At 39.7% G+C, this 15,881-nt stretch overlaps 1 protein-coding gene across 1 annotated transcript; it reads left to right on the top strand.

Moving 5' to 3' along the window:
• Window positions 1-4,178: 4,178 nt before the first annotated feature.
• On the top strand, window positions 4,179-10,473 carry LOC310934719 (solute carrier family 23 member 1-like; the record flags this gene model as incomplete). Its single annotated transcript, XM_083898514.1, has 11 exons — window positions 4,179-4,328; window positions 4,516-4,673; window positions 4,814-4,973; window positions 6,084-6,265; window positions 7,150-7,270; window positions 7,830-7,986; window positions 8,063-8,316; window positions 8,394-8,558; window positions 8,641-8,749; window positions 9,499-9,594; window positions 10,226-10,473. 11 exons carry the CDS (start codon window positions 4,179-4,181, stop codon window positions 10,471-10,473), a joined length of 1,800 nt encoding a protein of 599 aa, XP_083754640.1.
• Window positions 10,474-15,881: the final 5,408 nt, after the last annotated feature.

Genomic DNA, 15,881 nt, shown 5'->3' with positions numbered 1-15,881 from the left:
AGATTCTGAAAGTGTGATTTCTAGATTTCCAACAATGTCTAACGTGCAAATCGGATAATATTTGAAGAAAATTTGAATGTAGACACTCCTCAAACTGCTTTAGGGTGAATTTTAGCCTCAAAGATTTACATCTTCTGGGAGCCAAGAGACAGAATCATGACATTTACATAGCACAACCCCATCCTGGTCTAGCTGGATGCCTCAAAATCTGCCACAAACGCCTACAACACACAATCATAAACCCCCTGCCACCGACACCCCTCACCTACCCCTGCCCTTCCCAACAAAATCTCACTCTGAACTGACTTCAAAACTTGAGAGCCTTGATAAACTATTGTAGAAGTTTGAATGTTTATCAATAAAAGGTCTAGGGACCTCAAGGGTTCAGCTAGTTGCTAAATCATTAGCATCACAGTCAATACTTCATACACAAAGCTGTGTCATTCACATATTATTCTAGTACATCAAGTTGGTTTGTTATTCATATTAATAACAGATGCTCACATGCTCCTGTTACAGCTTATAATACGATCATCTGATCGAACACAAGTTTCGATGTGCGTAACATTTGCATTTTAAAACAACAATACTGAGCTAGCCAGAGCCAGCCTGAAGAATAAGCAAACTAAGCAGCTGCTTGGAGCCCCTCTGGTGTGGGAGGACAAATATTTTATCTTATGAAAGAAATGTAGATATCTTTAGATACATTTATATCTGAATAGTGTTAATCATATATGTTTTTCCAATTTAAGTCCAGTATCACCACACAGTGTTTCACTTTATATGAATATGAAAGTGCAAATTAAAAGTAGGCCATAGCAATGTGATTTTACTCCCCCAATGCAAAAAAAACCCCCACAGCTATATAACCATATAGCGAATATAGTTAATGCATTTTTTTGAGGTAAAATTCAGATGGTGGGAGGACCCCCTCTAAATCAAATTCAGCTTAGGGCCCCACAAATGCTTGGGCCGTCCCTGGAACTAGTTAATAAAAATTTAGCCAAATACCATTCTGAAATGCACAGTGGATTATTAAGACAGTGTCTAGCATGAACATTTTTTTTAATCCCTGTTTGTGACTTTGTGTGAACACTACCATAACATAGATTAACGACATTAATGAAAACTCACCCCATAAGAAGATAGAAGGTTAATAAGAGGTTCGGGCTGCTGGCATCATGTCGTCATCTCCGACGTAACTACTGTGTCTGTTCCTCAAGGTGTCCAGTTATTCTTGTGTCCTGGGCTCTTTCGGCTGCTGAATAATCCATCCGTTTTTTGTACATAAACTCTGGAGAAAGTTTTCTAAAATGAAGTGTGCTAACTGTTATGCTAACGTGTTATGCTAACGGAAGCATCTGTCTTTGTTAAGATGTACAGCCATGATTTAGTTCTTCTGTGTTTTTCCTTGTCCATCTTCATTCAACGGTAAACACACAGCAGATCAAGCAACCCTAATTCAAATACAAAGCTTATGGTTCTAAGACCCACAATAGTGGCTTCTTCGAAATCTCAACTTACATAATTTTGAAAAAACAAATCTTTTTTCTTTCTTTACTCTGCGCTGGGCCAACTTGAATATTAAAGAGGCTAATGTATATATGTTGCAGCCACACTTTCTTTGTCTAACTTTTACTTCTCACTCCCTTGAGAGCCACACTCAACGACAATTGCTTGTTCCCACACGAGCGGATGCTTCATGTGCTGTGACTTACAGTATGTTGACTGAATGTTCTTTGCTTCTTTTTTTTATTTTTTAAACCCCCGTGTTTCATCATCCCTCTCTGTGTAGTCCTGTGCAAAACGTATTTGCACATTTTCAACAAAGATTCTTAGTTATATTATAGGAACTATGTAGTGTAGCAGTTGCATAACCATAGCTGTCATAGTCTAAATAAGGAAATATCAGACTTTATGGGCTGTTTGTTGGTGCAGTGCTGCTGTTGAGGCGTGACATTTCCTAAGGGGGAATCACTGGAAGGAAATGGGGACACAGTATGTTTTATAAGCACTCTGTGACTTGTGGCAGTGTTTTTTTTTTTTTCATTAACAGTTTGCATGAGCAGAAGCCATTACCTCACAGCCAATTCTGTCTCCCCCTTATCACACACACACACACACACACACACACACACACACACACACACACACACACACACACACACACACACACACACACACACACACACACACATAACCATTTAAGGAGTAACACTTCTGTGTTTTAATGAGCTGAAAGCTGAGTAAAAACTCCAAAGCCAGAAAACCACATTTTACACAAATTTCCCACAAATTGGCTAAACTGCCTCTCCACAACCAACCATGAAAAATGAACCTGTCTGCTAATGATTCACAAAATAATAAAGCTGAGTTACCCAGGAAAACATTGCATGAAAAGAGCATCCTTTTAGAAGATAAATGACTCCCTAAGTGCCCTAAAATGCTTACTTTAGAACACTACTTTTCTTTTCTTTTTTTTAAATAAGCTGCACTTTGCAAATAAAACAGTGTATGCTAATGTTGTGCTCTTGGAAACAATGCGTACTTTTCACAGTTGATCCTTGAATGACTGAATTTCAAGGATGTTACATCACTGATCTCTGCTGCCTTCAAAAAGGAGCTATTCATGTCGAGAATTTACAACGATGCATGTTGTGGATCCTCAGCTAAGAAGTACCCAGGATCATTTAAATATTATATATTAAGTATTGTATGTATGTCCAGTGTACATTTTTCATGCCAATCTCAGCATCACTGGGAAACATAGAGACAAACTACCACCCGGTCAATTTAGAGTGTCCAGTTTACCTAATCTCCATATTGCATGTTTTTGGACTGTGGGAGGAAACCGCAGAACCCGGAGAAAACCCACGCACACACAGGGAGAACAATCAAACTCCATGCAGAAAGACCTTTGCTCAGACCGGATCGCAAACACGGATCTTCTTGCTGCAAAGGCAAAAGTGCTAACCACTTCACCAACCATGTGGCCCACATAAACACCAATATCAGTTAAATATTATGCTGTAATTGCTGTTTGTTAGCTTATTTTACATTACTGAAAGGTCAATATGCAAGATGTTGCAGATAGAAAATATATGAAATGAGCATAAATTATCTGCATCGCTAGTCGACCAAGATGATATATTAAAAACAACTGTTAATCGGTGACACAGTGACACACACTTGCAAGCTGGTTCCTTTTCATCAGCATTCCATTCCCAGGAATGCTAGGAAGAATGCCTAATCTCGACAATGAAGGATGCAAGTCTCTTCACTGGAAATAAGGTGAAGGGAATCAGCAGAGGTGATGACAAATTTCCGGCAGAAATGGATAATGAACTTAATGTTGCCGCCAAAATGTAAAAAAATCCACGGCCAAGCATTGAATGAGATACTCTACACTTTTATCTCCACTGTGTCGCAACTATCGCTATCTTATCAATGTTAGGATTTAGTTTATAAAACAAAAAGGTCAGTGCTAAGAAACATTTATCAGATCTTCAGCTTCTCCATCTTCTCATTATAGAATTGAAAGAAGCAGCTCTAGTTTTTGAAGGTCTACGTCTCCTTATCTGACAACCTTCCCCGTTCTCGTTCCTCGTCAGCAGAATGTGACAGACTCAAACAAACTATTTGGCTGAAACTTTTTTTTTATTTTTTTATCTTATTGTAAAATGATGTTATTACTCTCATCTCCTCCCTTGTCACACATTTACAACTCACATGGTGATAAACAAGAATTCCCCATTGGACCAAAGATGACCTAACCTCCCTCTTCACTACTTTTCCCCTCTCGCTCTCTTTTTCTTTTGTCAGTGGCAGTCTTCACTTTTCTTTCCACCTGTAGTTAGAAGAGGTCACTGTCAAGGGACTTGCACAATTGTTATTGGTCACAATGGATCCAGTGAAGGGATGCAACGGAATTGACAATCATGCTTTTGATGTAGGTATTGACTCTTGTTCATATTTCATATTTTGTTAAATATTTACCAAATTATTGATCACCAGTAGTTTCTGATTAATCCTTATCCAGACTTGTGGCATGACATTGATTAAGGTTGAACAAGTTATTCTCTTAAAACGCAAACTATAATGCAGTTGTTATTATCATAAGTTTTGAAGAGAACAAAGTGAACCTTTGCTGTCTATCTTGCTATCATATGAATTATACGATGTGGCAGATAAATGAAGTCAATCATCAACCCAGAGAGCGGATTTCTCAGTTAAGTGTGGGCGACTCCATAGAGGACAACAGAAATAAACCAACATATTGCGTCACTGATGTTCCTCCATGGTATCTGTGTATCTTCCTGGCCATACAGGTGGGTTTTCATCTGAACGTTTCAGATTAACGTGATTAAATTTACTGTTAAACCCTCATTTGTAATGAAAATATACATTACAGCTTCAAGAGATTCGTAATGCCTTAATCCAAACACCACTTTTCTTAGTCGTGTCATCTCTATAATCAGTCCGTCATTGTCGTGTTATTGATTCCATCCTGTGCAGCATTACCTGACGGCATTTGGTGGAATCATTGCCATCCCTCTCATTGTGTCAGAGGGCCTGTGTCTGCAGCATGACAGCCTGACACAGAGTCAACTCATCAACACCATTTTCTTTGTCTCTGGCCTGTGCACGATACTGCAGGTCACATTCGGCATCAGGTCAGAATTATATGCTATTTGCACCGTCTAAGGAACATTTTCCCCTTGTAAATGTTGGATTGTTGAGATCGTTTCAACCCATAATGGTATGACGATTTGAACTAATATGCATATTTTATTTGTGTTTTCTTTTTCTGAAGGCTTCCCATCATACAGGGTGGGACATTTTCCCTGGTGACACCTGTCATGGCCCTGTTGTCCATGCCACAATGGAAGTGTCCAGCTTGGACTCAGAACGCCACTCTGGTCAACACCTCCTCGCCTGAATTTATAGAAGTGTGGCAGACGCGCATGAGAACAGTGAGCCATCAATTCAGTGCAATTCATTGATCTGTTAGGAATTCATGGAGATTGTGGAAGTGTGGTTGTATGAGCTATTGACACATGATCAACACAGGACAGTGCGCTCTCACTATGAATATGCAAAGGTGGAAAAAGTACGTATTGTGATACATTTTTACTGAAGTACAAGTAAAAGTACTTGGCTAAAAATGTAGGGTTAAGTTAAAGTAAAAATGTAGCTTGTTTAAAATGTACTCAGAGTAAAGGTTACTTTACTTTTAGGCACACCATTAAACAAATTTAAGTGCTGACAAAATAAACACATAATGTATCAGTCAACGTGGGTCAAAGGTCACAAATGCTTCAACTTTCTCACTCACACAGGGACAGTACTTCCAAAAAACTAAAAGTAAATTTACAAAATTTAAAAATGACTTTAAAAAAGTTTAAAAGTACACAAAAAAACGACTCAATTACAGTAACACAAGTACATGTAATTCATTACTTTCCACCACTGTGAATATGGTTGTTAGAAAAGACTGAAGGAAAATTAGAATTTCGCCACTCACAACAAAAGGCTCACCTTCTAAGTCTTCAACATATATTCTCACCTTGGTGGAACACAGGAGTTATTGTTCCACAGCTGCCTCTATAAATAAGTTAAAATGTGTTATCTGGTGACTTTGCTGTTTCAAATTCTTTGCTCAGATCTACCAAAATGCGACAGCAGTAGACCAGTAACTCCTGTGTCCCTGAAAGCTAAAAATGCTGGGTTTTTTTTTTTTTCTTTGGTGCAGAAGAGAACATGGTTTACAGTTTTCAGTTTGGTGGAAAAAGCTGCAAATCTATTCTTAAGATATGAGACTTTTATGCATGCATAGATTTTAATAGGTTGGCCTTTTGCTAAGTAACTCAAATCTTTTTTTCCTCCTGTCCCTGCAGGCAGCAAAGGTTTCTGTGAGAGAAAGTGCCTGTGCCTCAGGCGGGTTTACAGAAATGGAGTTGATAATGTGTCAATACCTCATCAAACCACAATGATGTGTAATTTATGTTAATGTAATAAAAAGCCATAAACTTTGAGGAAGACGATACTGATGCTAATGATGTCCATTATTGCGCTCCTGTCAGTTGCAGGGCTCCATCATGGTGGCCTCTCTCCTCCAGATCCTCGTAGGTTTCTCTGGCCTCATCGGTCTCCTGATGCGCTTCATTGGCCCGTTAACCATCGCCCCCACTATCTCTCTCATAGGTCTGTCACTGTACGACTCAGCCGGAGAAAAGACTGGCAGTCACTGGGGCATATCTGCTATGTATGTAAACCCTTTTTCACACTGAAATAAGCGAGTATACGAAGGATATTTAGGCTGATGAGAGAAGACATTTGACACCAATCCTAGTGATTGTTCTTCCTTAACGGTTTTTTCACCTGTGCAAAAAGAAAGAAAAAACAATACTATAGCCCTCGATGAAGTTATAGTGGTCACTCTATTACATCTTTCTGATCTCTCAGTGGTTCCCAAACTTTTCACAGTCACATTTGACCCCCAAATACCCCATTTTCAGAATCACTGGTTTAGATGATCCAGTCGATCAAATAAATGATTTTCTGTGCTGTCTCGATTTTTAAAATGTAAGGGTAGCTATAAACATTAATCCTATCATTGTGTTGCACTGGGAGTGGTGCACCGTTGGCAAAAATAGAGCAGACACAGAACAAATCAGTGTGTTCACCCAGGCCTTACGTTGTCACTGATGCTGACAAAAACAGCAGAGTCATTTAATGCAGCAGTGGAAGTCATTTAAACGCATTCCCACTGGTGAAAACCCAGTTTGAAACAGAGATTTAACAGGGGTTTTTTTTCAGGGGGGATGCGTCTATACCAGTGGGTTCTACAAAGTTACGTAATTCTGCCTTTCTTTCAAATCTGGAGTCAGATAACAAAGCAAGCATTCCATTAATTTATCTGTGTGTCACAGACAAGATAAGAACCTTAGATTCATTACTACTTACATTATAAAATCGAAGCTGTATAAAATCTGAAGGCCTGTGGTCTGGACTTTGGCCATGTCTGCTGAATACATAGCTAGAAAGGAAACACTGTGTTGCAGATGTAGCATCTACCTTCATTTCAGTGGCCTGTTTTAGTCTTCAGTGTGCACATCATCATGCTAATGACACTTTTCCTACATGCAGGACCACTGTGCTGATCATCCTGTTCTCCCAGTACCTTCGTTCCTTGCCAATCCCTGTTCCTGTGTACAGCAGAAGAAAGAAGCTGCACACCTCAAAGTTCTACATCTTCCAAATAATGCCAGTATGTGTTTTAGTAGTTATCACTCCACATGATTTGTCACACTCTGATATTATAAAATATCAACATTGCTGGTAAAGGTCTTTGACTATAATACTTTAAAACAGTAACTTTCAAGTATAAATAAATGCCTGTTATAATCTGCACATTGTCAAATGAGTTTACACCATGCAGATTAAGCCTAGATCTACACATCTGTCTGTGACTCTCAGTATAGCAGTGATTAAATCCCATGTTACCCAACGACATTCCTGTGCTGCATGCAGGAAGTGATTTGTTTTATGTCAAGACAGACAGACAAAAGCATCAGGAGTGTGACTGGAAACACAAGGTAGAGCACACAAAAAGTTTCAGTAGTGAATTCTACTGCTAAAAAAACATCAGCAGTTTGATGGGATCAATTCTTCTTGTCCCCGATCTGATAGTATTGCTTGACAGGCCAGTTTTCAGATAGTTCTTCTCTTTCTCTTCACAAAGACCAAACAGAGGCAAAATAATAACATTAACAACAGAAGTTTTATTGTATACCTTTTAATTGTGACACTGATGTTATATTGATTAGATTCTGCTGGGCATTGCCGTCTCATGGTTAGTGTGTTACATCCTCACCATCTATGATGTCCTGCCATCGGATCCGGCTCAGTACGGCTACCTGGCCCGAACTGATGTGAAGGGTAATGTGATCAATGACGCATCCTGGTTCAGAGTTCCCTATCCTGGTGAGTTGATAATAAAACAACACTTTCAAAGATGTTTTTATGCGAGCGTGTTCATAATCAGTCGATTGTGATTCAGGTCAGTGGGGAATACCGACTGTAAGCCTGGCCGGTGTGTTTGGCGTCATGGCCGGGATCATATGCTCCATGGCAGAGTCTGTGGGTGACTACCACGCATGTGCCAAACTGTCGGGGGCACCTCCGCCCCCCAAGCATGCCATCAATCGGGGCATTGGTGTTGAAGGGCTTGGCTGTTTGCTGGCAGGGGCTTTTGGCACAGGCAATGGCACTACTTCATATAGTGAGAATGTGGCAGCCCTTGGTATTACAAAGGTAAGGTACATACAGTAAAACAAAGTTAAACGAAAAATTCCAATTGAAAATGAGCCATCAGGTCTTTTGTTTGACAGGTGGGCAGTCGAACTGTGATTTTCTTAAGTGGAGTTTTCATGATTCTGATGGGAATGCTGGGTAAAATAGGAGCTGTTTTCGCAACCATTCCCCTCCCCGTGATTGGAGGGATGTTCCTGATCATGTTTGGAATCATTACTGCTGCTGGAATTGCTAATTTACAGGTAAAAGAACAAGAGCAAATCCTTTGTGTTCATTTTGTTCAAACGCTTGCACAGTGCTTTGTTGACGCGTCTCATTTTACAGTCCACAGACATGAACTCCACGAGGAATATCTTTGTTTTTGGGTTCTCCATGTTCTGTGGACTTGTCATTCCAAACTGGATAATGAAGAATCCCGATTTCATAAAAACAGGTACAACGACAAGAAAATTACACCTCAGACATTGTTTTAACGGTCCTGCATGTTTTAGATCAGGGATGCCCGGGCGAAATTGGACAGGGGGCCAGATTTTTTTCAAGTGAGACCTCAGGGGATTACACTTTCGGACTGAAAACACTTGGATAGGCAGGCGCTTTGAAATTATTCATATATCCCTACACATCAAAAAGAAATTGCATTGGCACCAAAATATCCTCACAATGAGGCCTACAAATACATTACAATTACAGCCTAAAGCAGGAGACAGTTACCCTCTAAAAACGCAACATTTACCCATCCATGCAAGTGGCCTACATTTATAAATTAGAAATGCAACAGAATAGACTAGGTGCCAACAAAGCACATTTATTTACACATACGGATTATAGTCCAGAAATGACGGTATATATTTTAAAATTAGTTGGAAAGGAAAAAAAAAAAAGTTTTCCCCTTATCAGGCCGGATGTGACGTACAGTCGGGCCGTAACCCTGGCATCCCTGTTTTAGAGGTTTAGATGTCCTGACTTGCATGAGCTGAACAGAGCCAGTGTTAAACACCTGCTAAAACATGTCAAAATGGCTGCTCTGCAAGTGGCCCATTCTGTCTTAAACACATGTGACAGGAAGTGGACATTTTCAAACAAACAAAGAATGTAAGTTTCAAAATAAAACAGGCAAGTGGCACAAAAGACACAGCGTCTCTAGATACTTTCCTCTCTTGTCCCCTTGTGTGTGTGACTCAGGTGTGATCGAGGTGGACCAAGTGTTGCAGGTGTTGCTGACCACCAGTATGTTTGTTGGAGGGTTCCTTGGTTTCTTTCTTGATAACACAATTCCTGGTAAGCTGAATTCAAATTTCATCAACATTCATTGCGAACAATCGTGTGCTGTGTGTGCAACTTCTCCTCTCTTAAGTGGGACTCGGTTGCAATGATTTATGGGTAAATTTAAGATTTGATTTTTGAACAACAAAAGTGTCAAAATACTCCAGTAGAAAATATTTGCCTTTTGGATGTATTCACAATACCGTTTTTAAAATCAGTCACCAAAGCAGGATTTCTCACTTCTGGTCCTGTGGAGCCACTGTCCTGCATGTTTTAGATTTCCCTGCTCAAACACACCTGATTGAAATGGTCAGCTCGTCACTATGCTCTGCTGAAGCCTGGTAACGACCTATTTATTTGAATCATGTGTGTTTGAGCCGGGAAACACCTAAAACATGCAGGACAGTGGCTCCCCAGGACCAGAAGTGAGAAATCTGAGCTCATCTTTCAAGTTAACACTTTTACCTCCAAAAGGACTTTTATATGATACAGACAGAAGAAGATGAATGAATGAATATTCCGTCTCTATGGTTCTTAATGCAAAAGAAAAAGAAAAGGCTGCACTGAGAAGTAAAAAGCCAAGTTTGACACTGGATATATATATATGTCACCCACTTCTAAAACCGTCTTCTTTGATACCATTTAGGGACCAAACGTGAGCGTGGTCTCTTAACCCGGGACAAAGAGCATCCTGAGGACTGTAGCAGCAGCAGCGCGTTGATGACTGCGCAGGTGTACGATCTTCCCTTTGGCATAACCTCATGCCTTGCATCCCAGTCTTGGGTTCGCTACATCCCTTTCTGCCCATGGAAAGACCACAGACCTCAGGAAACGCCCGACAACAATACGTCACATAAGCACAGCTTCAAGGTCTTTGATGAATCTGCTCTATAACGTGTGAAGTCGAGGTTGGTTAAGTAAAATATAAAGTCTCTAGGACAGGGTTTCTCACTCCTGGTCCTGGGGAGCCACTGTCCTGTCCATGTTTTAGGTGTTTCCCTGCTCAAACACACCTGACCTAAAACATGCAGGAGAGTGGCTTCCCAGGACCAAGTGTTAGAAACTATGCTCTCGGTCATTGCTAAAGACATTCATGTCTCTGATCTTCATATCTAAAGTTGCTGTTTTAAATAATTGAATAACGTTGTGATTATTTGCCCTCGAAAGAATATTCTATTTGTACTGTAAGCCTAGAGCAAGTCTTTGTTTTCACTCCTGCAATAATGCACACAATGCAAAAAAGCCAGCGATGTGTATGGAAGATTTCTAGACTAAAAATATCTGTGTACTGTAAACCGTTGTCCTCACATTGTCAACATTATGAAATATGAAACATTCAAAGTGCCAATATGTTCCAACATCACTCAGGCTTCTTCCAATAAGTCACAGCCAATCACACACACACAAGACAGAAAACCAGAATAATGTGCTATTCATTCCCCTCTTTCAAAGGAAATTAAATTTAGCCTGAGGTTAAATGTATTCTCACACAGCCTCACAGTATCTCCTCACAGATGCAGACAGCTGCTTAAAACATACGCACACAGCAGCCTCCCTCTGGATGTTATTGTGTTTCCTTCATCAGAAATAAACACAGATAACACATCTCTTCCATCGTTCTCCTCGCCTTTCATTTTGTTCTCTCTGTATTCATTTCCTTTGTCTGACCACCTTTGACAGGCAGGTGGGATACGGTGTAATGCCTTGATCTGTGGAGCCATCAGTTTCAGTCCCTGAATCCCATCCTGACTGCTGCTCAACGGTCGGCTGCACTGGCTAATCATATTTCGGGGACGGTACAGTACACTGAAAAATGGACTTGTACGATTAATCCTCGTAAAAATGTGAACTTTTTAAAAGTAACTTCTCCTGTTGCACAACCTAGTTTCCAGTATTAAGTAAGATTTACTGACAACTTATCTAAATGTTATACCTCATTATAGTTAAGTTAGAAATACTACCTCACTAATATCAAGTAAAATGTACTTGCCCTTAAAGTAGATTATATGTATAGTTTCCATTTAATAAGGAGCAGTGTGTAACATTTAGAATCATCCATTTCCAAGTGTGTTGGAGAAACAGTTAACATCAGTTTTTAAAAGATGCAAAAGTTTGTCCGGGCTAAAAACATGGTGGTCCAAAATGACGGCCTCTATAGGGCTCCTTCTTCCTCTTCTAATAATGTAATGCTGCCCTCCACAGTTTGACGTTCCTATTCACAGTTCAAAGTTCTTACCGACCTCCTGACACCAATATAAAGTAAGTAAATAAGTACACTCACAAGAAAAACTTATAGTTATTGTTATGTGACAAAACCGAGTAACTAGTAAGTGTCTCTAATTTTCGAGCATTAGGATCAATTTCAAAATAAAAGTCCTGGAGTAATGGTAGGAAGAACACAATGGGGGTCGATGATCCAAGTCCACAAACTTCAATAACGTGTGTGTCCACCATGAGCCTCACCCAGAGCGGTACACCGACGATGCATGGACATCACCAGGTTGTCGATCGTGACCTGGGGGATGTTGTGCCATTCCTCCTGCAGAGCCACTTGAAGTTGGCGGCCGTTCTGGGAAACTGGAACCCGCTGGCCGACACGCCTATCCAGAACATCCCAAAGGTGTTCGATAGGTGACATGTCTGCTGAATACGGCGTCATTCAGTTGTGTTGCCACAGCTGTAAATGCTCAGCCCAGCACTCAGCATGCCAATGGCACGCTCCCGCATGATTTGTGACATCTTTGGCATATTGACAAGTGACAAAAGTCCACATTTTGGTGTGCCCTTTTATTGACCAGACCATAAGGAGTGTCTGTGTACTGGTCACACATACTGGCCACCACTCTGCCATGCTCCATGACTCTCACGAGTTGAAATACTCAATCAGAGATTGTAGTCAATAGGAGTGGCCAAGTGACACTGGACTACTGGTTTTGAGCAAAACAAATCATTCCATAAACAAATGCATCAAGAATCTGAGCAAATGTCATGACATTCAATTTAGGTACAATTTTGTATTAGTTTGAACAGAAAAACACCTTTTAATGGTCTTGAATAAAACAGGTTTCCAAAAAGCACGAGGCAACAAAAGATAATATAAAAGAGGTCAAAAGGCTACTAGTATCTGATCTTAAATGAGGTCAAGGACATTTACTGGTCAGTAAGACAAACAGGCTACAGACACAATAAACATGCACAGGCTAAATACACAGGTGGAGATAACGGGGCAATGATAAACAGGTGATGCCCATTAGCAGGTAATCACAGAGGGAAACTTGAAGCAGACATCGCAGTACTGAGCAAAAGTCTCAGGGTTTTTATGTCTGTCAAATTCTGTGTTCGTTGGAAATTGGATTTGAACGATGTGACTGAACGGTGTGGTCTTATTATATTAACACTGTCAATTAATTTAACTCATACAAAAATAAACCTGGTCTCACAGACATTTTCCACAGCAGATATGTGTCGACAAACACAGGCTTAAGAGATTATGGTGGTTTATGTCTGCAATCTGCATTTCAATGGACAACACTCAGCAATTCACTGCTTATCAGAGATTGGTGTCAAATTTACCGACGCGTTGAGGAATTGTTTCTATTCGCTTTTTTGAACTCCACATTACATCATCTGCCCTCGCAGCTGCCAGCCATCTAATGAGATCTATTGTAAGCCCTTGAAAGCTTTCAACTACCAACTTCATCTTTCTGACAAATATGTTCGCAAATGCGATTATAGGAGCAACAGGAGCAAGAGAAAAACAGAAAACACTACACACACAGAGAGAGATTCATATGTGTATAAGATAATAAAGCATAACACGTGCGCTCCGTGCACTCCTGCTAATTTATTCATTTTAACACAAACAATGTAAATGGGAAATACATCTTTATTTTAATGATGTATACTGTACCCATGTTCATGTATGTAACAGATTTTCTCCACCCTGTATGTATGGTTATATGCTTATATTCCTTGTTTTTCCATCCTTAGACATTTATGTAAGTAGAAGAATATGCTGTAGCTTTTAAACCTATATGCTGGATATGTAGCACAAGTCTCTGGTAATATCAGGAAAGTCATGTATATAATGTCCTGACACAATAACACGTGTGTTAACGACAATATTTTAACATCCAATGTTACTGTCCTCATCTCCGTGACACAGATACCACACTGTGGTTGTGGAATCATCACTGACAACTAAGTTAATCACAACTGAGCCTTTTATGCAAAAGTGAAAAATTATGTTAACTAAGCTTTGGTGCAGTAGCACTGGGTATATTTTTATGATTTATCCCAGTGGCACATTTTCTAATTTGTTTGGCCACCCTTTGCAAAGAAACTCCTATCTCTGGTGATTTGGCTTGAGCTACTCATTTATTTTACTCTATAATTAATGTCTCACTGCAATCTCTCTAACCACTGTATTAGGTACACAGGATACCTGATACCTGGTGACTGTACTACAAGGATCAAATATGTTATGCAAAAACACCCCCGAAACAAATTAAACACCAAAACATGCACATAAAGAAGATTAAGTTTGAAACTGATAATTATAATCTGTAATGAAAGCACAGCTGGGTGCTGAGAAACAGTCTGAAATATTCATAAAGCTGCAGTCTTCTCCAATTCCTTTACACTAACAAAATGAACTTCACATTCACACGGTGGGACAGATAACAGATAATTCTCTCCCACCCTGGGACACACTGTGAGGTCCCATTGTTGTTCATTAACAAAGCAAGACATAAAGACAACCTACTTTAAGGAGCGGTTCCTCATTTTCATACATACACATTACACAATATATGTAGTCTGCCTGCATAATTCTACAACTCTACAGTGATTGCACACAAGCTACAGTCCAGACTGTGTATTAGCTGGGGAAGTGTGATCATGTTGACATATTTGTGCAATAATGTTTTCCCCCTCTCTCCTCCCCTCACTGTGGCATAGTGCATTACTTTATTTTGGCCACTGGAGGGGGCTAGATAACTTTGGTTTTCAGTCTGGAAGTGAACTGCAAAACATTCTAAAGGTCTCGTGACCTCATTCACGCATAAGGTTGTCTCACAGAGCCTGATTTATTTATTTATTTATTTATTTATTTAACTTTAATCTATTTTTGTCTTTGAACACCCAGCAGCTTCAAAGGACAAATAATGATAAAAGTAATAATAATGTGCTCCTTTTAACATACATTCATCTTATGTGACATTTATGTACTGTAGCTAACACTGTAAGAAGTCCATATACCTTTGATGAGTTGATGAGTATTGAATTTGGATTTTGTTGTTTTGATGCAGATAATGACTTGAAAATTAGCTTTAAGACTATGGTAGATTTGGGATCAATTAATAAATTAACTCAAATTAAGGCAGCATAAATAATAATATAAAATTATAATAATACCAAAGATTACAGTAGAAATATTTACAATTTAAATATTACATTATCATTCGCTAAATATACAGTAGATTCCCTGGACAGCAATGTTTATTAGTTTTCTGCAAATCATTGACTGCTTTTCACAGAAGTAATCAGGTGAACAGTCAAGGAGAAGTATTTACCATGACGTCAGTGTAGGCACGTGTTCTCTATCGTAACCCCGCCCCTTCACGCTGCCACATGTGCATTAAAGAGCAATGTTTTTTTACGTGAAAAGTGAGACAATTTTCCCCCTGTATTTTTCAAACGTTGGTATTTTTCGTCATTAGTAGGACATTATTATGCCACGCGGTGTCAGTCCCTTACCTCCGTTTTCCGGTAAGCGTATCGTGTTGTTGGTGTAAACAAACTCTCTGATGAAGCATTTCATACACCTCGTAAACTTCTGCACCAGCTCTAACATCGACCACGCCCGATGCAGTAAATAAGAACAAATGTGCTGCATGTGGCTAGTAAGGACGCCACGCCATGTTCGTATTTAATGACGCCTTTACTGTCACACATTCCGCTAACATTTTAAAAGCACGGTGTTTTAAAGGGTCGAACTTTTCCTTTTCACGGACGAACACGTGCACTCAGCTCAGCGTGTTTGTTTTCAAAGGCACTTGAATGCAACGCGGCTGAGCACAAATCCGGACGCGGGCGGAATGAACCAGCTTCGCGAACCAGCTGGCGGAAGCTAGCGCACAAGACGAAGTCCACCTTGTAAAATAAAAGTCGTAAATGTTTCAGTACATTGTATGTACTAGTACCACAAAGCGATAATTAAATTAATAAATTTCAGGTGTATAACTATGAATACATTAATCACAATAATTACAAAAACGCCAGCTGCAATAAAACAATAACAG

Source organism: Microchirus variegatus (assembly GCF_963457635.1).
Source record: "Microchirus variegatus genome assembly, chromosome: 12".
In the NCBI taxonomy this organism is placed as follows: domain Eukaryota; kingdom Metazoa; phylum Chordata; class Actinopteri; order Pleuronectiformes; family Soleidae; genus Microchirus; species Microchirus variegatus.
This window is presented reverse-complemented; position numbering and strand designations above follow the sequence as displayed.